The sequence below is a fragment of the Branchiostoma floridae genome, chromosome 13 (genome assembly GCF_000003815.2).
Source record: "Branchiostoma floridae strain S238N-H82 chromosome 13, Bfl_VNyyK, whole genome shotgun sequence".
In the NCBI taxonomy this organism is placed as follows: domain Eukaryota; kingdom Metazoa; phylum Chordata; class Leptocardii; order Amphioxiformes; family Branchiostomatidae; genus Branchiostoma; species Branchiostoma floridae.
In genome coordinates, this window is record NC_049991.1 from 7,788,850 (window position 1) to 7,811,021 (window position 22,172).

A 22,172-nucleotide genomic window follows, 5' to 3' on the forward strand; every position below is an offset into this window, starting at 1 on the left:
ATCGTATAGTGGCAGTTAGCCTAGTAGGATTTTAACACGCCAATGGGACTCAACCAAACAGACTTCTTTGTATCTGAATGGACAATTTGTTCTGATTATTGTCCATTCACCTGATTTCACATACTGAATCAGGTCCGAACCGGAACCTGATCCATAGGACCTGGGCCTGAATTTTCCGTACTGGTACTCACCCCTAACTAATACAATTATGGTCAACCATAGTCAGATCTGCTAGACCGCCTACTGCTCGAAGGTAGTGGAGGAGGAGGCGGAGGTGGTCCCGAAGAGTCTGCAGCAGGAGGCGGTCCCGGTGGGCCTGCAGCAGGGGAAGGTTCTGCAGCAGGAGGTGGTCCCGGTGGGCCTGCAGCAGGGGAAGGTTCTGCAGCAGGAGGCGGTCCCGGTGGGCCTGCAGCAGGGGGAGGTCCTGAAGCAGGAGGTGGTCCCGGTGGGCCTGCAGCAGGGGAAGGTTCTGCAGCAGGAGGCGGTCCCGGTGGGCCTGCAGCAGGGGGAGGTCCTGCAGCAGGAGGCGGTCCCGGTGGGCCTGCAGCAGGGGAAGGTTCTGCAGCAGGAGGCGGTCCCGGTGGGCCTGCAGCAGGGGGAGGTCCTGAAGCAGGAGGTGGTCCCGGTGGGCCTGCAGCAGGGGGAGGTCCTGAAGCAGGAGGTGGTCCCGGTGGGCCTGCAGCAGGGGAAGGTTCTGCAGCAGGAGGCGGTCCCGGTGGGCCTGCAGCAGGGGGAGGTCCTGAAGCAGGAGGTGGTCCCGGTGGGCCTGCAGCAGGGGGAGGTCCTGAAGCAGGAGGTGGTCCCGGTGGGCCTGCAGCAGGGGAAGGTTCTGCAGCAGGAGGCGGTCCCGGTGGGCCTGCAGCAGGAGGTGGGCCTACAGCAGGAGGTGGGCCTGCAGCAGGGGGAGGTCCTGCAGCAGGAGGCGGTCCCGGTGAGCCTGCAGCAGGAGGAGGTCCTGAAGAAGGAGGCGGTCCCGGTGTGCCTGCAGCAGGGGGAGGTCCTGCAGCAGGAAGCGGTCCCGGTGGGCCTGCAGCAGGGGGAGGTCCTGAAGCAGGAGGTGGTCCCAGTGGGTCTACAGCAGAGGGGGGTCCTGCAGCAGGAGGAGGTCCTGCAGCAGGGGGAGGTCCTGTAGCAGGGGGAGGGCCTGCAACAGGAGGTGGTCCCGGTGAGCCTGCAGAAGGTGGACCAGGTGAGCCTGCAGCAGGAGTAGGTCCCGGTGGACCTGCAGCAGGAGGAGGTTCTCCAGGTTTTGCCTTCTCCGGAGACGCTGGTGGCGAACTACCTGGAGTAGAGATAGAGAACGGTTCTGGCGATGCTGGTACTGATGATGAAACCCTGGACTGCAGTGGAGTAGTGCTTGGTGAAGAAATAAGGAAGTCTGACGACGGCGGTGTGGTGGGGACCTCCTCCATGGAAAGTCGCCTTCTTGCACCGGAAGGTGATGGTGACAGCGAGCTCGTCATGGTACAAGATATATGTTCTGGTAAAACACTCTTGCTCGTTGGAGAACATTCACAAGCATCTATATCATTGCTTCCACTCTTCGTGAGGCTCGCCCGACGCTTATCCACCAGCGACATATTGCTGTACAGTGATTGAGCTGGTGAGACGTTATCAACCATGGCTAGCGAAGTCCTGCTTGCTGGGGCAACAGGACTGAGGGAAACAACAGTGTCGTGATCAGGTGGTTCCTTGATCCTCTCTTCATCCTCATTAGCACTGTCGGTCTGATCTTTGTACAGGTCGGACCGTATCTTTGCACCAAACTTGTGATGTAGCTGTTCGAAGCCCGAGTCTCCTTGCCACCGGTTGGGTCGTAACTTTGCACCTATCTTGTCCATTCCAGTTTTGATGCTCTGTACCGCCTCCCCTGCTGTTCGCACGATCTTGCTCTTTCCGGCCTTTTGTACGGCGTCTCCCGCTTTCCTGACGATCTTGCTCTTCCCTGCCTTGTCGACCATTTGGGTATAGAGAGTGCCAAGGACTGGAAACCTGAAAAAGACCGTACATACCTTTTCTAAGTTCAAGTTCGTTTTAACATAAAGCAGGGCAAAGTATAAATAAGCCGGTGCTTAGACGCCTACTGCATTCTAAATGTTTACGAAATGATATCACTTTGGTCTGCTTACTTCACTCTACACCATAACACTGAGACGTATGGAAAACGGTGACTTTTGAGACTGACACTACTATTACCCACTGGTAGAACAGCTAAGGAGATGTTAGGACCGACGATGATCAAGCCCTTCTTTCACTCAAGACGGAAGGAGACCAATGATGATGATAATCGACAGTGCTAAACAAACCACTCCACAACTGTACAGACGGGATATTTTCCCGTGACTTTGCCTACCTTTCCCGGCAGCAGCGGATCCTAGCAGCAAAACAGAAACTGATGACTACAGCAAAAAGAACCAGTAGTACCACCAGGATGATTTCGAGAGCCATATTGTCTGCCTCCGCTGGTGTCATGGTTCTTTGCTCTTCTGTAGAAAAACATACACGATCAGTTTCTTTTGTGTCACGTGTACATTGTGGTATCAGGTTCAACCACTAATGTTATCTGACATATAACAATGATAACCATTTCTACAACCCAATAAGTTCTATTACTTATGGTCATGACGTATACATGCTAGATGAGAAGGCTACTTAACACCGTTTCGGTCCCTAGTCTCTTCCGTTATACAGCATAATCGAAATTTAGAAATATTGCCTAAATTGATAAGTTGTCTTTCAAGAAAGTGAATATTGTAGCTAGCATGTTATATTTGTTCCTTATAGTCAGAATATAGACTGATAATAGATTCTTTCTTTAATGAATAATGAATAAATGACAGTAGATGATGAAAGTCCAACCAACAATCCTAAAGCAAGAGCACACTATCTATTAATTATCGTATATGAACGACAGCAAACAACAATCATATAGAGTATTTCACCTGAAGAGGTTGTTCAAGACAATCACAAATGTATGTTCTATGGCAATCTCTCACCTGGAATTTGAGGAGGTGGTTCTACGAGAATCCCGAATGCGTTCGTGACGACTTCCCTTCCGCCATATTCCACCAGACACGAGTAACTACCAGTCATGCTGGAATGTAAGTCCCTCAAGTGTAGCATGGACACATGCTTGTTTTTAGGTTCCTGAAGATTTAAAAAGAGTGTATTAGTCAGCTGACATACATACATGTAGCTAGCAGCATGAAAATATCTGTTTGGACATCTTCAGCAATCATAACCTGGCACACATACTACAAAGTTTACAACATTTGATATTATAATATTTATTGATATTTCATATACTAATAATAAACGAAAAATGTAAACTTTTCTGACACATCGTACTTTTCTTTTATTTTCATGTCTCCAATTTCAAAAGTTGACAATAAGGCTCCAATATATTTACAAAACAGTCACTGTCGTTCACTAAAGCGTACAATGTTGTGCATATTGTAACGATCTAAACAGTTTTTGTGCATTGTGAATGGAAGGTGCCAGCTTGTATTTTCAACCTCCTTGGTACTATTAAGTACATTCAGGACAGCTTCACTCACCCCATTGGTTATGTTGACAAATGTGCCTTCAAGTTGTCGTCTATCTTCCTTCATCCATATCACATGGGGGTTCGAATGGTTTTTCCCTCTAGTGATGAAGCTGTAGTCACATCGCAGCTTGAGAGATGAACCCTTGGAAGTTACTATCTCTTTGTAGTGAGCTGGAAAGAAAGGTATTTGTCGTAAATATGTTGGAAATGGCATATGTGTTTCAAGCGAAGTTTAAAGTCAGTCATACAATGAGGAAATTTTATAAAGAGATGATGCTTGACGTTTCAACAGGAAACATTCAGTCAGACTAGAAAATAACCATAATCGAAAACTATGCTACGGTCACAATTGCACCAGTGCCCGTCGTGGGTATAGCGTCAGTCGAGCTCTGAAGCCACAAATTTGTCCTGCTGGACTGCCAAGTGGTACCTGTCTGTGTCCCAAGATAAGGTTACAGCGTCTATTTGCTGGGTCTGGGTTGATTGTACCTCCAGGATAAAAAAAATCTAGGGGCCCGTCCTGGCCCCAACATAGCCCTTTATCTGCAGGGTTATCCCATAGGGCCACGTAGGGACCGAACGTGCAGAAAAACAGCCGGGTGGAGGGTTTTTTTTTCCAAATCGAACCCGGGCACAGGGTTTCCATTAATATTTCTTTGTACTTACCTGCTTTCGAAGTGGTAGCTGAATTGATCAGCAGGCCTCGCCTCTGTAGAGCCACGTCAGTCATTTTGAACTCCTGCCCGTACACTTTTACACTGTAGATGACGCCAACGAAACCCCTCTTTTCTGGCACATGCTGAAACTCAATCAGATCTTTCCATAACGCATCTGTTACGCCACCTATCAGGAGTGAAGGTCCCGGTTGGTACTGCATTCCCTCACGGGACAACTGGGTTGCCGGTCCGCTGTTGATCCGCATCTCTGCATCCCCCCATTTTGTGATTGTCAGTTGTAGGTGTATCCAGCGATTTGGCTGCAATATACCATAGGTAAATCACTTTAAACTAAAAACTACGTATGGAAAAATCAAGCGCATATCTTGAAAGTAGGATATTCATGCTGGTATTGATATTATCATTTTACTAAAGAAAATTATGTTTCAAAGGGTTCAAAGATACTTATGTCAATAGATATAAATTTCTTTACTTTACCATGATTAATTTTTGCTTACTTAAGTCATGGACTTCTATATTTTTTGAGTTTAAGAAAATGAAATTTATTGATCAAATGACAAGTCGCGCCAGTTGCTGAACTACCAATGGCAACATGGCATGCTTTTTCCTCACAGTCTGTCACCTTGGATGTGTATTTCAAAGAATGCTGGGATGACTGCATTTCTTTCCCTGCAAACTACTACATACTAAGCTACTGACTCGTCGGTCAATGTACTTACTGTCACTTCTTCACCTGTAGTGTGCACATCTTCCCATCCTAGGCCCAGCTTAAGGACGACATGGTTATCTTTAAGAAGGAGGATGATATAAGTGCCAACTTCTGTCCCCTGGTTGTAAAACAGCAAGCCTTCCCCCTCCGATGGCATCAGTACCATGGAGATTGTAGAGGAGCCTTGCGCGTGCCTTGGGGGTGTGATGGGAATGACTGCATACTCCTGACCGGAAAATGACCGCGAAGCAGCCACTAGATCTGCAAATAAAGTACAAGTGTCAGAAGATTACCAAACTTCATTAGCAACGGATACGCAAACTACGTTTTGAAACCTTGCGAATCCATTTCTGTTAATAGAATCATAAACTATCACATACGCTTCACTCACTCAGTGGTTTATTCAGCAGTTATGGCAACCGGGCGGGTCATTAACCCCATTTTGACGTCTTGTACGCTTTTCTCGCCGCAGGACCCCTTTGGCGACGAACATCAGTAACTGTATCGCCAAGATACCGGTAGGTAGCACGTTAACAAACATCCAAATCAATCAGAGTTTAAAGAAAAGCCTTAACTTTCAGTTTACCACACCTGTTTTTTCGTCCATTGACTTGTACCCTTCGACAGGAATCCTGTCCCCGCTCCAGGCGTGCTCTTTAAGGCTGAACTGCTGGTAGTTGATCCACAGGTCACTGACTTTCCCTTCAAATCCTGCAGGTTGATATAATGAGGAGGATTAACCACAATCTTCCGGAGGTCCAGGATGTGACAACTTTGTGCGCATTCATTTGCACTAATGATAATCACGTTGAAGTAGTCAAAGCGTAACGACAAATTCTGATATACGTTTCATGAAAACAATGGAATAGTCAAATAAGAGGCCTACAAATGACAGGAAATGGCAAAATTTACCACACGAAATATACCAAATACAGTAGAAGCCACTTCATTGCACAATGCAACTTCGCAATGTTGCGCCATCCAGATGATTGAACGAAATACGCTGGAAAATGGGGTGTGTAACGGCTTCTACTGTACCGCCATAATCCAAACACGGCCACTGTTGTAACGTCAAACTCACACACACACACACACACATCAGCTGAATACGATACATCCTTCACAGAAGTAACGAGAAAAGTAACGGAATAAGAAATACCACTTTCGAAGGAGGAATCCTTTTGGTATGAGATAACTCCTCCAAGGAAAAGTGGACCCCAAAAGCTGATCCGTGGAGGTTCCACATCGAACAATTGTTCTTGAATGTCTCCGTCGTTTACACGTAACGATACCCTCTCTCCAGCTATGGTGGCAACTAGGTCATTCCACGCTTCAAGCTAACCAAAAAAGTGTGCAAATAGCATCATTAGCATAATTATATAAGTGAATAAATGGTGAGATACAGTTTGTGAGTAAGAGTCATGACATACGCCGTACGACATTTCCCGACAAACGTAGTCTCAAATACAATCCTTAGCATAGTTGAGGATGTGTGTGTCAAACTTTTGCTGTCTTGTGAAGGAAAAGGTGGATCTTTGTCAACGGTTGGCACTGCCATTGCACCACTGAAAGGTGTAACGCTGGTTCACCTTCTTACGCCGGGTAACGTATATCCGTGGTATCTATAAACGGGGTATTTAAGGTTATGTCAACGGATGGTAGTTTCAAAAAGCAATAATATTGCAATTTGAAACCATAACATGGAAATATTCTAAAAATGAACACGTTATATTCGTTTACCATTGTGTTCCTGAACCATTCGCTAACTTATAACTTATAAACGTTCAGCTACCCACCTTTGGTTCATCACCGGGCACATCCACTTTTGCTTTGCCAATAATTGCCTTTAAGACGACAAGTCCATCTTTCAACCCGAGCTCTATCTTCACATTGTCATTGTCAATAGTCTCGTGTTTAACGTCGTTCTCGGTCCATAGCAGGAGACCATCTCCAGTGTACGGGAAGAAACGTACGAAGGCCCGCCAGATGTGAGAGGGGTGTGACGGCGATGCGTACATCACGTATGAATCTTTATTGAATATTCGCGTGGTACCGTCAGTTTCTGTAGGGAATGTGACACAGATTTGTCAATATGCCATCTCATAGTTCAGAGTGCGCATGAGCAACCGTCAAGAATTGTTTTTTTGTTTTTTTGTTACCTCTATAGCGGTTTACTTGCTACATGTGTTTGTCAATGAGGAACTTCAACAAGCATAAATCCTGTAAATATGTAAGTCATTTGCATAAAATCTACAAAACCTCTACAAAAAGATTTCATTGAGATATAAGGTCGCCGAAATCTAGTTGAAGAAGAAGAAAAAGTAAATTGGTGATGAACTCTAGGAAGCTGCGACCGCCAGGATAGAAAACAGCACATGTGAATGCACCAGGAACTGCAAAACTGGCTTACAGATGAGTTTAGATCCACACAAACTGCCTACGTCACTGGGAAAACTACGTCATTTCCGCCGCGCGTTCCCATAAGACGGAAATGACCTAGGTCATCCTGTGATCTGAATTAATTGTGTATCTGAATTACACTATTAATCAAGATGTTAGACGCCGGCCTTAACATACCATTGAAAGAAGGGCAATAAATAGTGTTTGAAAATATTTGATACTTTTAAATACATGCATTTCTTATGTCCTAAATAGCAGTGGTTAATTTGAAATGCACAGACCTATACACGGCGGTATTGAGCAGTGCTCCACCTCTGTACCCTGTCCATCGCACTCTGTACCGTCTCCGTACGGTGCAGGGTCAGTACAGGTCCGGTCCCTGGTCCTCACGCCATCTCCACAAGTGGCCGTACAGTCCGACCAGGAAGACCAAGCTGCCCAGTTGCCATTTTCTAGAAATGATTAGATATGATACATATATTAGCGAGAACTAAACGTTAAACGGGATTCCAAAACTCAGCACAAAATGTTTGGAATATCAATTTTGGTTGATCATATTTCCGTTGTTTCTGCGTCAATTTCAATATGTTTTATATCAATAGAAAGCGTGTGTGACTTCCTTTCCAATGGTATCAAACTCATTATAATTGTTAAACTCATGGAACGCGCACTAGGCCTGCTTACGTGAGTGAGTCACCGAAAAAAGTTCCCAAATTTCCCTACTTCTGTTAGATACTGTACCGTTCGGTTGTTATGGAATTTGGTCCAACAATGAAGAGGTAGGCCGCCCCACAAAATGACGCTGCCTCCACCACCAAACGCTGAAAGTTACTCGCCGCATCAGTGTGTGGCTCTTCTTGCCGCCTCCACGCTTTAATTCGGCCATCCAACTGCCGAAAGGGCGGATATACTCTTCTCAAATGTTCTAAACCAAACTTGCATGTTCTGTGTACCAAACGTGACGTGAAGAAAAGGATTGATTGAATCACTCACACGCGTCAATACCAACAGGACCATACAGTGTTAAACAGAAAAAGGCGACCCTCTCATGTAAGTAGGCCTGGCGCTTGTTTCATGAGTTTATAATCATAATAAGATTGATACCATAGGAAAGGGAATCACACAAGCTTTCAATTGATATATAATACATTGAAATTGATGCAGAAATATCAGAAATATGATCTACCAAAGTTATTATTCCAAACTTTGTGTGCTGAGTTTATATGAAGCAATTCAACTAAATGATAACACGTTACCATTAACAGTCAAATCTGCTATAGAGTCAGCACAAATTTGAGGCAGCAATTGTTTAGACGGTATATATTGTGGATTGCACATTAGACGTAATGTGGAATGCTAAAGAGCAGTTGCAAGATTCGCCATCATTGTTCAACTGACAGTAACGTTACGGGTAAGAGTAAAGTCACCTGCACAATCGGCAACGTGACATTCTATGATCTCCATCCTCCTGCCGATGCAGTTCAAGTGGCCGCCGCTGTTGGCCTGTTCCACATTGGGGTTGACCATGCAGCCTCTCCTCCTCTGGCGGGACCCCATGCCACAGGTCCGGTCACACGGTTGCCATGACTCCCAGGACTGCCACTGCCACGCCTGTTCTACACCTGGGATGTGGTAATGTTGTAGACGAGTCTTCAGTATATTTTCATGTTCAAAGAGACTTAGTAGTATCTCCTGAGTTGGTAAAGACATTATAGAATTGAGACGGGGGAGGGCGATACCGACTTCCAACACTCTTTGACCCGTTGCTGACGTCATGTGCAGAATGTCAAGTGTTCAGAGCGGCCAGGCCAGAGCTAAAGAGTGATTTGGTGGAATATACATATATGTTTCAAACATATATATAAGAGTTTGAAACCAGTTTAAGCTTTTGTCGCAAAATTGTGCAACGCTATAGTTTTATACTTTCAACAAAAATAACTTTTTTTGCTGTTGGAACGAACCAAGTGACTCAGGCTTGAGACAACTTTTGATAGAACAGGCGCAAACCGCGATTGGGAAACCGTTGCAATAACTTTTACCTCTTACCATTTGTACAGAGTTGCTCTGCTTACGTCTATAAACTTGCCAAAGTGTATAACAAGTTAGCCCCCCCCCCCTCCCATACACCTACCGCTGTCCGGACACCTGGTCATCTCACACGCCTTCTCCTCCCTGGCCGGTCCTGTACACACCTGTCCACCGTGGCTGGGGGCAGGGTTGGTACACACCCTGTTACGGGACTGTGTACCGTCCCCACAGGTTAGGGAACATGCCGTCCATGGGGACCATTCACTATAACCTCCATCAACTGGAGAAAAAAGATTAGGATTAAACATTTTTCCTATAAAAAAACTGTTTACCTCTGACCTCCTAGTGCTGCATTTCTAATGTATGACTGTGCATAATTCCTATCGTATGATAATGGTATCTATAAGTAGCTTATCCATGTTACATGTTTGTGTGCATATGTTGTGCATTTTAACCATGTTTCACGCGTGTATTGTATTGTGGCATCCCATATAACAACAGAAACGCATCTTCGAGATTTGCTTTGTGAAGACAGCTTACCTGGACAGGGTTGTATGTTGCAGAGCTGAATGTCGCGTATATCTCCTCTGCATCTTCGCTCCGTCCATAGACATTGACGTATCCTTCTCCGTATTCCCTCACCACAGGTCTGTGTACAAGATGTCCATTGTCCCCAGTCAGACAGATAGGCCAAGTCTGGACTTTGCTCTCCAGCTATCTCTAGAAAACTTGGGAAAACAACCATCCCTTCTGAAGTGGTTCTGGATTGTTCATCGCTCATTTCTGCGATCACTTCTCCCTCATCTGAAGACTCTGGAGTGTTGTCGTATGACACTTGCTGGTAGTCATATTCTCTGTTTTCTTCATAGTCTCTGTTTTCATCATACGTATCATGTTCTTGATGGACGAAGTTCTCATTCATAGCCACAGAACTCGGTCCCTGGACAATTCTGCCATCCATAGAATGTTGTCCCTGATTTAAGTTCTCATCCGGAGAATGCTGTCCCCGAACAAAGTTCTCATCTGGATATTGCTGTCCCTGAACAAAGCTCTCATCTGGATATTGCTGTCGCTGAACGAAGTTCTCATCTGGATATTGCTGTCCTTGAACGAAATTCTCATCTGGATATTGCTGTCCTTGAACAAAATTCTCATCTGGATATTGCTGTCCCTGAACGAAGTTCTCATCGGGATATTGCTGTCCCTGAATGAAGTTCTCATCGGGGGATTGCTGTCCCTGAACGAAGTTCTCATTCGGAGATTGCTGTCCCTGATCATAGTTCCCACCTGGAGATTGCTGTCCCTGATCATAGTTCTCATTAGGAGATTGCTGTTCCTGACCATAGTTCCCATCTGGAGATTGCTGTCCCTGACCATAGTTCCCATTTGGAGATTGCTGTCCCTGATCATAGTTCCCATTTGGAGATTGCTGTCCCTGGCCATAGTTCCCACCTGGGGATTGCTGTCCCTTACCATAATTCTCATTTGGATATTGCTGTTCCTGAACAAAATTCTCATCTGGATATTGCTGTCCCTGAACAAAGTTCTCATCTGGATATTGCTGTCCCTGAACGAAGTTATCATCTGGATATTGCTGTCCCTGAATGAAGTTCTCATCGGGGGATTGCTGTCCTTGAACGAAGTTATCATTTGGAGATTGCTGTCCCTGACCATAGTTCCCATTTGGAGATTGCTGTCCCTGATCATAGTTCCCATTTGGAGATTGCTGTCCCTGATCATAGTTCCCATTTGGAGATTGCTGTCCCTGATCATAGTTCCCATTTGGAGATTGCTGTCCCTGATCATAGTTCCCACCTGGAGATTGCTGTCCCTGACCATAGTTCCCACCTGGAGATTGCTGTCCCTGACCATAGTTCCCATTTGGAGATTGCTGTCCCTGACCATAGTTCCCATTTGGACTTTGCTGTCCCTGACCTCCGCTCTCTCTTTTTTTCCGTCTATGAACATCTAAAACACAAAGTGCAACATCCGTTTACTAACTTGATGAATGGTAAAATCTGTTATACGTATGTTCTTGTCAACCTGCAAGATGCTTGTCAGTCTTGGCAATGGTTTAATCAATAGCTATGCACGTGACGTCACAGCAGCCAATTTGGTTGGTTAAGCCTGAATTGTTATAGATGTGAATATGTGTAGTGTGTTTGCAACGACACCTTATTGGTCAGTCCTTGATTATGTCATGATTACAAGACGCAAATCGACTTGGCATCTTCAAGATATAATCAGGCAGCGTGGCATGTGATACTAAGACAAAGTCACATGATGGCAAACAGACTAAAAGCAGCCGTCTAAAGAAGAATCTTAGATTTTGCAGCACAAAAACAGAAAGATGGTCCTTTCAGAAACTTAAGATACAATAGTAGAAAACCTCATATGCCATCGACGTTTTGTCTTTTTGTTAGCTATAGTCATGTCAACCATGTCTTTGACTATAACGAAAAAGAATTTTGAAAGAATAACACACCTTCCTCAAGACAGGATACGTTCACAGCTTTCACCAAGAGGCGCGGCCCTGGGCAATCCTTTCCATGGGCCTGTGGGATTGGCCGGTTGCATGTCCGGAACCGTCCTCGCTTCCCTTCCCCACAGTCACTAGTGGACACTGACCACCCGCTCCAGCCACTCCAGCCACCATTAACTATATAAGATTATTAATAATAGAGAAACAGGTTTTCATGTAATATGGATTGTGGCACATCACCCCTTCTGTTTAGACTCAAAACAGATGTATACTGCAATGTCTTGAAGCAGTACAATGAATCTCGTTCCCACTAATCCTTGTCGCCTTGTAGAATAGCTCGTCCTCTCTTTTGTACCGTCTATTAACACCTAAATCACAAAGTACAACTTCCGTTTACTAACTTGATGAAGGGTAAAAGCTGACTCCCACGCATGTATTTGTCAACCTGCATGACAGTTGTCAGCTTTCTCTATAGTTTACCCAATATAGGTATAACAGCCGCCATGTTGATTGGTTAAACCAGGGAGGTTAACCTCCTTGGTTAAACCTGCAGCAGCTGCAGTGAAAGATCAAGGGAAAAAGAGTGAGGAAAACAGTCGGACAGGAAGAAAAATAGGAATTGAGAAAAGGGTATGTATAACACATGTTCCACCGTGAGATAGTTATGCTAATTAAGTGAATGTAAGCTGGTCTTATATTATCTTGCAAGGAATTAATCAGTCGTCATGGTGGTAGATTTAACCAGAAATTAATCCATAAGAATCAGATTTTGTAGGTGTCAAGATTATGGCACTATGATTAAAGTTACTTATTTTGTCTAGCAACTTCCAGGGATCCAATATGGCAGATATAAACTATTCAACATGGCGGACAAATCGAAGCCATAGTCACGTGACTGCAAATAGTATGTCACAAACAGAAACTTTCTTTAATGTATATGGCAACCCACCTGGACATGGTGGAAGAGTACAAAACTCTTCGGAAGTTGCCACTACGCCATTTCCGGCCTCAGTACGCCGAGGACAACCCTCGATGCCTGATGGACAGGTCATCTGACGTTGTCTGGTACCGATGCTGCAGTATGGGTCTCCCTGGCACTGACCCCAGGGGGACCATATGTTCATCCACTCCTTCGCATCCTCTGAACAAAACAGAGAAAGCATACCTTTAGCTTTGAAATACCATATGCTGGAAACAATAACAACGAGCTCCTAATAATGTTACAAACGTTGGCCCTTTACAGCGTCAAGTTCTAATGATATATACCGCCATGATACATGAAATGTATCATTTTGATAAGAGATTTTCTATCAGGAATAAGAAGTATAGTCGTGTCCGTAGCTGTGTGAAATAATTCTCATATTCTTCCGAATGTACTATTATGAGCAAATTGCCACGTAATATGGGCCTTACTCAGTTTACCATGCAATCCCTACAACTGTCTCAAAACGGAGATTTACATCCGACCACTTTGAATGACATCAATCACTCTTCTTCAGCATCATTTCTTGTGACAATATTCGAACATTGTTTACCTCGATGTATAACCTTCATGAACGCGTTTGGCAAATTTAGACTTCATTTTGCTTTCCTAAAACTAATGCAAACTAGAGTTTGACAAACACATCCCTTCGCCAAATAATCATGCCTTTATTGAAGACTTTAAGTTTAAGGTCTTATTCGTGTATTATTAAATAGTACAAGTCTGTGATCACAGATGACCTGGTACCATGCCTGGTCAATCAGAATTTCATGCCTTCCAGAGGTTTTGTCCCCAGAGTAACAGCGTCCAGCTCACAAGCAAAACATCTGTGTAACAGCTGTGTCTATAGATATAGGTCAAAATGATACATATATATATATATATATATATATATATATATATATATATATATAGAAAACAGTTTATTTCTGTTAATTGGCCACTAACTACAACTAGATGCATCTTTCCATGTAGATTATCTAAAGTACCTTTCAGCCAAAAACAATGCAAACAAGTTTGAAAGTCCTATCATGGAATTCAGTGGATTTCTGTACTTTCCTCATTAATTATGCAAATTAGCTGTTGATTTGAATAATTAGCATTACATTATGTAAGTCGTCACTTAGGCTATCTACCACTCAAAAATCATGACCACAGCATGTTCAGAACACAAGATGTAAAAAATTGAAGTTTTGCTGCAGTACATTAGGAAGCCGCTAGGGGGCCCACTATATCATACTCGACCTTCGTTGTTCTGACCCCTACCCACCTACCAAATATTATCAGGATCCTTTCAAGGCTTCTCGAGTTATGCATTACACAAACAAACGGACGCACACATTCGGCCCGCTACCGTCCTAACGGAAAATGATATGCCAACTATTTTCCAACACAACCTTCCTTTCTGCAAACGCTACTGAAATGCCAAATATCATGAAAATCCATACAGATTATTGAGTTATATGCTGTTGGAATGGATTTATGAACGTTCCTCATTAATTATGCAAATTATCTGCTGATTTGCATAATACGTATTACATTGTGTAAGTCATCACTCATTCTATCTACATACCAAAAATCCTGATGATCGGTCAACACGTTCTTGAGTTATTCTCGTCCAAAGTTTGAAAGGAAATCGGTGCCTGCAGTTCCCAAAAAGCCGCTAGGGAGTCCAAACTCACAGCACTTACTCTCTGTCCCAAGGGCTATCTACCACTCAAAAATCATGACCACAGCCTGTCCAGAACACGAAGTGTATGATTTAAAAGTTTTGCTGCAGTACCTTAGGCAGCCACTAGAGGGCCCATTATCGAACTTGACCTTTGTTTTCCTGACACCCATCCACCTACCAAATATCATCAGGATCCATTCAAGGGTTCTCGAGTTATCTTGCATACAGACAAACGCACTTACATACAAATCCCGCTACAGCACCGTAGGTAAGAGCTAGGTAAACCATTTTCGCACTTGACCTTCCTCTCCAAAACCGCTACACACCTACTAAGTATCGTGAAAATCGCCCAGCTGCATTTTGACTTATGCTGCCCAAAAGAAACCCCAAAAACATACCAAGCTTGCTGCAGTACCGTAGGAAAACGCCAGGTAAACCGTTTTCTAACTTGGGATTCCTTTTGACAACCGCTACACACCTACCAAAAATCACAAAGTTCCATCCACAATTTCTGGAGTTATTTGCTGTTGACCTACATACAGACCCAAGTCAGCAATCTCATACTCTTCTTGGCGAAGAGAAAAATTGGCACACCCACCATTGCAGACGACACGAAGATCCGGGTTGTGATTAAAAGTTTTATTCGCCCATTCCGTTATACCCCCCTCACATTAGGCGCGATTCGATCGGACGACGAGTCTGCGAGCTCTAATTAACCAGGAGGCATGACCCTGATGCCGACGGAGAAATGGCAGAGTTCCCCCTTCCCGTCAGGGTCATGCCTCCTCGTAATTAAGAGCTCGCAGACTCGTCGTCCGATCGAATCGCGGCTAATGTGAGGGGGGTATAATCCAATCGGCCTTCGTTGGATGCTGACCAACCGGTGCCGTAGCAATGATGAAGTACTTATCGTCAAAAACAGGCCCACTGCTGAAGCACCACATCCCGTCATCCGAACATTGTTTACCTGGATGTCTTACCTTCATAAACGCGTTTGACACCTTTATACTTCATTTTCTTTTGCTATCCTAAAACTAATAAAAAAAATGGTAGACTCACCATTGCAGACGACATGAAGATCCGAGTTAAGATTAAACTGTTCACTCGCATCAAGCTGTTTTCTCGAAAATTCATAGATTTCATTGGTCTTCGTTGGATGCTGCGGTCCTCCCCAAGCCATGATGAAGCACCTCAAGTCGGCACTAACAGACTGAGTGCTGAAGCACCACATCCCGCCATGGTCATCCGCATAGTAGACAACACATCTACCCCTACATGGGCCGTTCCCTTTGGCCCTAAAAACTGGATGACCCTTCCAAGTCTCGTCTCCGGCAATGTAGGCAGTCACGCCAGGTAGGTTATCCTCGGCTATTGGAGTCCCCTCCAAAAGTATATTGGTACAATCTTGGAAACAGAAATCAAATATCAAATTCTTAATCTGGTAGTCAAATTTTGTTCAAATTTTGTTTATCACAGAACGTATACATTGGTGTCACTGAAGGAAAGAGACAGAGAGAGACAGAGAGAGGGGGGAGAGAAAGAGAAGAGAGAGAGACAGAGGGACAGACACAGAGAGGGAGAGAAAGAGAGAGGGGAGGGGAGGGAGGGAGGGAGAGAGAGACAGAGAGAGAAATATACAAGGTCAAACACACAGAGAGAGAGGAAGAGAGAGAACCGGTAGGGCCACAGAGGTAGGGAGAGAGGTGTGGGGTGTAGACAAGGTTAGAGATGGGGAAGGGTCAAGGACATAAGGAAATGAACATAAAATAGAGATCTAGAAACAGAGATAGATAGATAGAGAATGAATGATTAGTTAAGCTATAATGCTATGCTTTGGTATTATGATTAATTTTGGCTGTACCCCATCTGTGTATACATTATGATCTGTCTATTTAAGTTATTCATATGTTTGTCAATGATTATCCATTTGCATGCAAACCCCACATTATGATTCCACTATTCTATGTTCACCTCTGACCTCACCCGCTTATTTCTAAGTTACCACATTTGATTTTACGAAAATTGTTTGCTCTTAACATTTTATCTAATTGCATTGTCAACGGACTACAACCAGAATAGTATAAAACTAAAGAGTACAACGCTAATGGAGATCCAAATAAAACAAACAAGCAGCGATAGGAACAGAGATACAGTAGAAGCCAGTTAATTGCACAACGGATTACCGCACGCTTCTTCATTGCACGGAAAAAAATTAACCCCTAATCCCAAACCAGTGTGGTCCAGCTGGATAACTTCGCATCGTTGCACCATCCGGATAATTGAACGGAATACCCTGGCAAATGGGGTGTGCATTAAACGGCTTCTACTGTATTAGTACAAATGTATAACATCCTAGTAGCGTACATACTTCCTGAGGAACATTTCTTGTTTTGTATGCACTCTTTGATCTCCACAGACTTGCCGGCACACCTCCAGCCGCCATTCTGCGGTGCCGGGTCGCTACAGTTCCGTCGGCGGACATTGGAGCCCTGTCCGCAGCCTACTGAACAGTCGCTCCACGGACCCCATTCCGACCACTGTCCATCGACTTATGACAGGAGTCACACATTCATGTACAGGTACACAGATTGATGCTCATTATACATGTAGTATTCAAGCGAACAGTCAGAATTTTCTGGTCAAATCCAAATACATCAATGATTTTCTAAACAAGTAAAATAACGTTTTTTAATCATGCACACATTAAAATGTATCAATTACACTTCACCATTATAATGTCATGGGCATCAGAATATTACGTGTCTTGCGGGTAGATTGCGATACGCAATTTACAAAAAAAGGTACATAGATTTAGACATTAACGTAAACTGTGGGCATAAGTGACGCGAGGATATAGATATTTACATAATATGGCGATTTATACGATGTACATGATTTGGTGATTGATCTAATTAATGTGGTGATTAACATAGTAAAGCGCATTTACATAATGTGGCAATTGACATATTTAGCGTGGTGATTTGCATAATTCAGCTCAGTGATTTACATAATGGCAAACCTACCTCTGCATGACCTGGAATACTTATAGCAGGTCAGATCCGACCAGTAGGAATTCTGAAATGTGCAACCCGAAAATCATAAGTAAAATTCAGTATGTCATACTTTATGACTCAACAGCATCTTGAAACAAGACATGTCTGTTTGATGACGGAGAACTATTGTCAAGAAGGGGTAGAGATAGTAATATTCAAGAAAAAGAATACAGTAAAACACCGTTCAACACAATTTAAACTCGATGTAAGGAATGACAATTACCATTAGATTTAAAGCATTGTTGACGAATTAAAAAAAGACACGTACTACTAAGTAGGCATTTGCCTGACTCATGACTAGTTTTGTCACCTCTGAATTCTACATCCTGTCATTATCGCAAGTCTGGGCTTTTGAATGACCCATCTTCCCACTCACAAACATAGCCTGGAAAACAGCCGTGTTGTTCTTTGGTCGCTCTGCTTCCTACCAACAGGAATTGGCAGGAAGCGTACCTCAGGGGAGCGATCAAAGCACAATACGGCTGGATTCCAGGCTATTACAAACACACAGCCCGAAAACAATATCTACCTTTTCATGGACGTAATTGTAACTAGTTCAATATACTACGAATCATAACATGGGTACTCACGACTTCGTGCATGTTTGGAAGTAAGTGTGTTACTTGCTCGTAAGTGCACTTAGCGAAGACACACAACTGTTCAAGATGGGGATTAGCTGCATGGACTTCATTCAGACGATCTATCGCACCTTGTAATGAGGAGACATGGTGGTGGGCGTGGCCTGTGGGTGATTGACACATGTAAAGTTCAACAATATGTAGGAATTTAGAGTGGGGGAAGCGTAAGCTGTTATCACTAGCATCGAGGCAAAATATATCTAGATATACCTTACATTACATTAAGCCTTACAAGTAGCGATAGTAGTATTGGCAGTGATCGCAGCAGCAGTAGCAGTATAAGTGGTAGGTGTAATGAAAGTAGAGAGGTAGCAAGTAGTAAAAGTAGTATTAGTATTAGTATTAGTATTAGTGGTAGTAGTAGTAGTAGTAGTAGTAGTAGTAGGTGTTGTAGTAGTAGTAGTAAGCAGCAACGAAGTGTTGAGATCCTCAAGGGGTCAATTAAAGTGTATAAAGCAAACTTTACCTTCGGAAAAAAAGATTCACATAACGCACCATAAATTACCCTTGCTTCAACAACGTTTCGGTAACTCCCTTGTTACCTTCTTCATGTAGTCCAATTGGCTGTGTTAAAAGAATCACATTTTCCGACGACCTAGAAACGTTAAGGAGATATACACATATACGTTACCCGTTTGGGGGCAGGGTCTTTCCTCGCAGGACATTGTGTCGATGGCCAAGCCATCACACGGATAACCACCGTTCTGTGGGAGGGGGTTGGAGCATGTCCTCCTGCGGTATCGTAGACCTTCCCCACAGGTGAGACTACAGAGGTCGAACTCACTCCACTGGGTCCAACCGCCGTCAACTGTAAGAACATGGCGTTACCTCGGTGATACATGTTGTGAGGCACGATGTTGTAGATTTACATATAAACGCTTTGTATTGGATAAGAGAGTGTGTTTGCGTGTGTCTGTGTATGTGTCTGAGAGCCCCCCCCCCCTCTTTCTCCGTTTGCGCGCACGTCCGTATGACGTGAACTGAGAATAACAGACAAAAGACAAATAATCAGCACCGTGGACAGACAGTCAATACACTTGCACACTCTCATAACTACTGTAGGCGGACACACATTCAAGATTATAGACAACCATAAATACCTGCTGTGTTTAGATGATACGTATCGCAGGGCTTGAAATAGTTTTTTCTGCATACCTGCACTGGTGCAGGTAACATTGAAAATTGCCTACACCAGACAAATTCTACCTGCACCACTCTGAACTTAAGAATTATGAATCATACTAAAACTGTTCAGGAACCATGCATTGCTAATTTTTCTTTCATACATTATCAATGCAGCTAATAACAATCCATACACGCCTACATCATAGGACATATATGTATAAAACCCAGTACATGGACCAGTGCAGGTTAGGTGCAGGTAGACAGAAGAAATACCTGCACAGCTCCAATTTCACCTGCACTAACCTGCATATGCAGGTGGTATTTCGAGCCCTGTATCATTAAGACATGACGTCTAGGACGCTGTGGTACAATTATGGATTCTTAAAATCTACATATTCTTTCAAAAGTACTGTAAATGCATTTAAGTTCGCGGGGATTTAATTTCGCGGTAGCTGGAAAAAGGACTTTTCGGGCTTTAATTTCGCGGTAGCACCATGCACTGTAGTCTCTTACGCCATGGAAAAATGTTCGCGGTGGTTTTAAATTCGCAGTGAAAGCAGCCACCGCGAAAGCCGTGAACATTAAACCACCGCGAAAGTTTCTGCATTTACAGTATTCCCTTAGGGTAACGTCACATTTCCAAAGCGGGGCCCGGTTTGTGGAAACGAAGAACAGAAACGCATTCGTAAAAATATAATGCTCACGACTTTACGTGTATTCCATATCATACTTTTCGTTCCCGAGAGCTGCCCGGCCGGGTCCCGGTTTGGTAATGTGACGTAGGTCTTACTAATACTGGTGTATTACCTGGACACTGAGAAGGTTCCTTCTTCACCGTACAGCGATACAGTGCCCAGAAGCGATCCTGAAAATGAAATTTGACATGATATGATACCACGCAGTCGCCCACATTGAAAATCGTATAAAAGCCTTTTGGTTACAGTAGGTATGCAGTACAGCGAATCATGGGTCGTGTTTGCGTGTGACGTCAAAGTAGGGCCATGCTCATGGGCTAGACCTCATCATTTGCATACTGAACACGTGGGTGCAATTATATATTAGTTGCGTTACAACCGCCAGGCTTAACCACCCAACATGGCGGGCAATACGATTTACGTCATATAGTCACGTGAGTGTAAACATCCAATACATTTGGATGGACATATTCATCTAACGGACTTACATGATTTGCAGCCTTGACTTCCTTTGATGTCCACATGTCACTGTTATATTCTGCAAGCTCGTGATTCTCACAAAAATGTTGGATGCAATCTGAGAAAAATTTCTGCCTAGCTTCGTCCTTGAGGTAGAGAAGCATCCCTGCCATTTCTGTGTTGGACGTGACGTCAATGACGCTAACTGAGGGAAGAAATCTGGTTCATTTGTTTCTCTGAGCGATCATAAACTAAGGAGACATCAATGTGATTTCTTGGTTGATGTGTTATTGCAGATAATTATCGATGGCGAAATGAAAATATTGGCGAAATGAAAAAAAAGAAAAAAATAGGCTCCATGTCATGCCCCATAAAACAGACGCAAAAATACCACATTAACTACAAATCAAAGCCGGTGAAAGGAAATCGATAAAAAAACAAGACAATCAGAATGGCATACTTCAACCCTTATCCCATACCGCTTTGCGACCCTTCTAGCACAAGTGAGAATACACACACACGCGCGCGCGAACGCACACACACACACACACACACACACACACACACACACACACACACACACACACACACACACACACACACAGACTACTAGCTTTCGGCATACTTGACACTATTAGAACTAAATCGTTCCACCGACATTATACCAGGATTTACTTACCCTTTTCCTCATCCGCCGAGCATGTTGACAGGAAGGTAACCAGAATCACACAAATGAAAATAAACAAAACGTGTTGCGCCCACGTGACCTGTAACATTAAAACATCTATGTTATATGAATGATAACAAGAAGACTTTTTATAAGAATCCATGAGAAGGGGTAACAACTAACATATTGTTTCTGTTCTTTACGAAAACGTCACGTGCAATTTCTGACGTTATATGCGACTTGCTGGCGTAATTATCTGTGTTCAATATTTCGTTGCACCTTTGTATTACCGGGAGTGCCTACGCTCGTAAGCATTTGCACGAATTTGATAAGCTTTGTATGAATGTTATGAAAACTGACCGCATGAATCACTTGGCAAAAAAATGCAACTAAGCATTACAGTACTCTTGCTTCATTTCGGCCCGTCACATCGTATTTTTCCGTCACAGAAGATCCATAAACTACAAAGACAGGCTACGATTACGTTAAATCCTAACTCTGCTCCCACTTGCGATTCTTCCAGTGTCTTTGTAGCCTAAACTATGATGATAGACATAAATGTTGCAAATTTGAACACAATTCTAACACCTAAATATAAAAGCAAACTAATGTGGGGATATGTCAGTTTAACAAGTTGAAAAGAAGCGGAGAGAATCTATAACAACTTTATAAGCAACGTATTTCACACTGTCTGTCGGTCTTCGTAGCGTTTGTACGTACACACTATATGTAACGTTACTGACTTTCAAAATAAGGAACAGCAGACTTATAGTACGTAAAGAACACTTACCATTGCGCTCAGTCTGGTATTGTAAATAGACAGTGCAGCACTTCACGAAGTCACCCGCTTCTCTACATTTCAAATCTCAGGGTACGCTGCCGGCTTGGCGTGACAAATTGTTGGTCACACCACAGTTTTTGATAAACATAACCTTCCACCATTACCGAGTAACGGCGTCTTCTGTTTCGAATCGGTGTTCCGGAAAATTTGGGTCACTCGCTTTCGAAACGCGTTCGAATGTTCCAAACTTCTGTGTC

General features: G+C 43.6%; 1 protein-coding gene across 1 annotated transcript; it reads right to left on the reverse strand.

The window, feature by feature from the left end:
* Window positions 1-212: 212 nt before the first annotated feature.
* LOC118429426 lies at window positions 213-22,111 on the reverse strand. Its single transcript, XM_035839912.1, has 24 exons — window positions 21,925-22,111; window positions 21,147-21,234; window positions 20,497-20,672; window positions 20,121-20,178; window positions 18,820-18,996; window positions 18,141-18,292; window positions 17,521-17,572; window positions 16,866-17,045; window positions 15,557-15,901; window positions 12,793-12,984; window positions 11,847-12,020; window positions 9,902-11,329; window positions 9,465-9,641; window positions 8,761-8,955; window positions 7,615-7,785; window positions 6,730-6,995; window positions 6,093-6,270; window positions 5,525-5,644; window positions 4,944-5,194; window positions 4,214-4,523; window positions 3,558-3,718; window positions 2,997-3,147; window positions 2,354-2,486; window positions 213-1,992 (listed from the first exon to the last, which is right to left on the reverse strand). The coding sequence occupies exons 1-24, from the start codon at window positions 21,925-21,927 to the stop codon at window positions 213-215; spliced, it is 6,918 nt and encodes a 2,305-aa protein (XP_035695805.1). The 5' UTR covers window positions 21,928-22,111.
* Window positions 22,112-22,172: the final 61 nt, after the last annotated feature.

Bases quoted from the DNA above. Each gene is read 5' to 3' on its own strand.
- LOC118429426 (XM_035839912.1), bottom strand. The intron at 6,271-6,729 runs GTGGGTAGCTGA...TTTTTTGGTTAG, and splicing joins TGCCCGGTGATGAACCAAAG to CTTGAAGCGTGGAATGACCT. The intron at 3,719-4,213 runs GTAAGTACAAAG...CTTTCTTTCCAG, and splicing joins AGCTACCACTTCGAAAGCAG to CTCACTACAAAGAGATAGTA.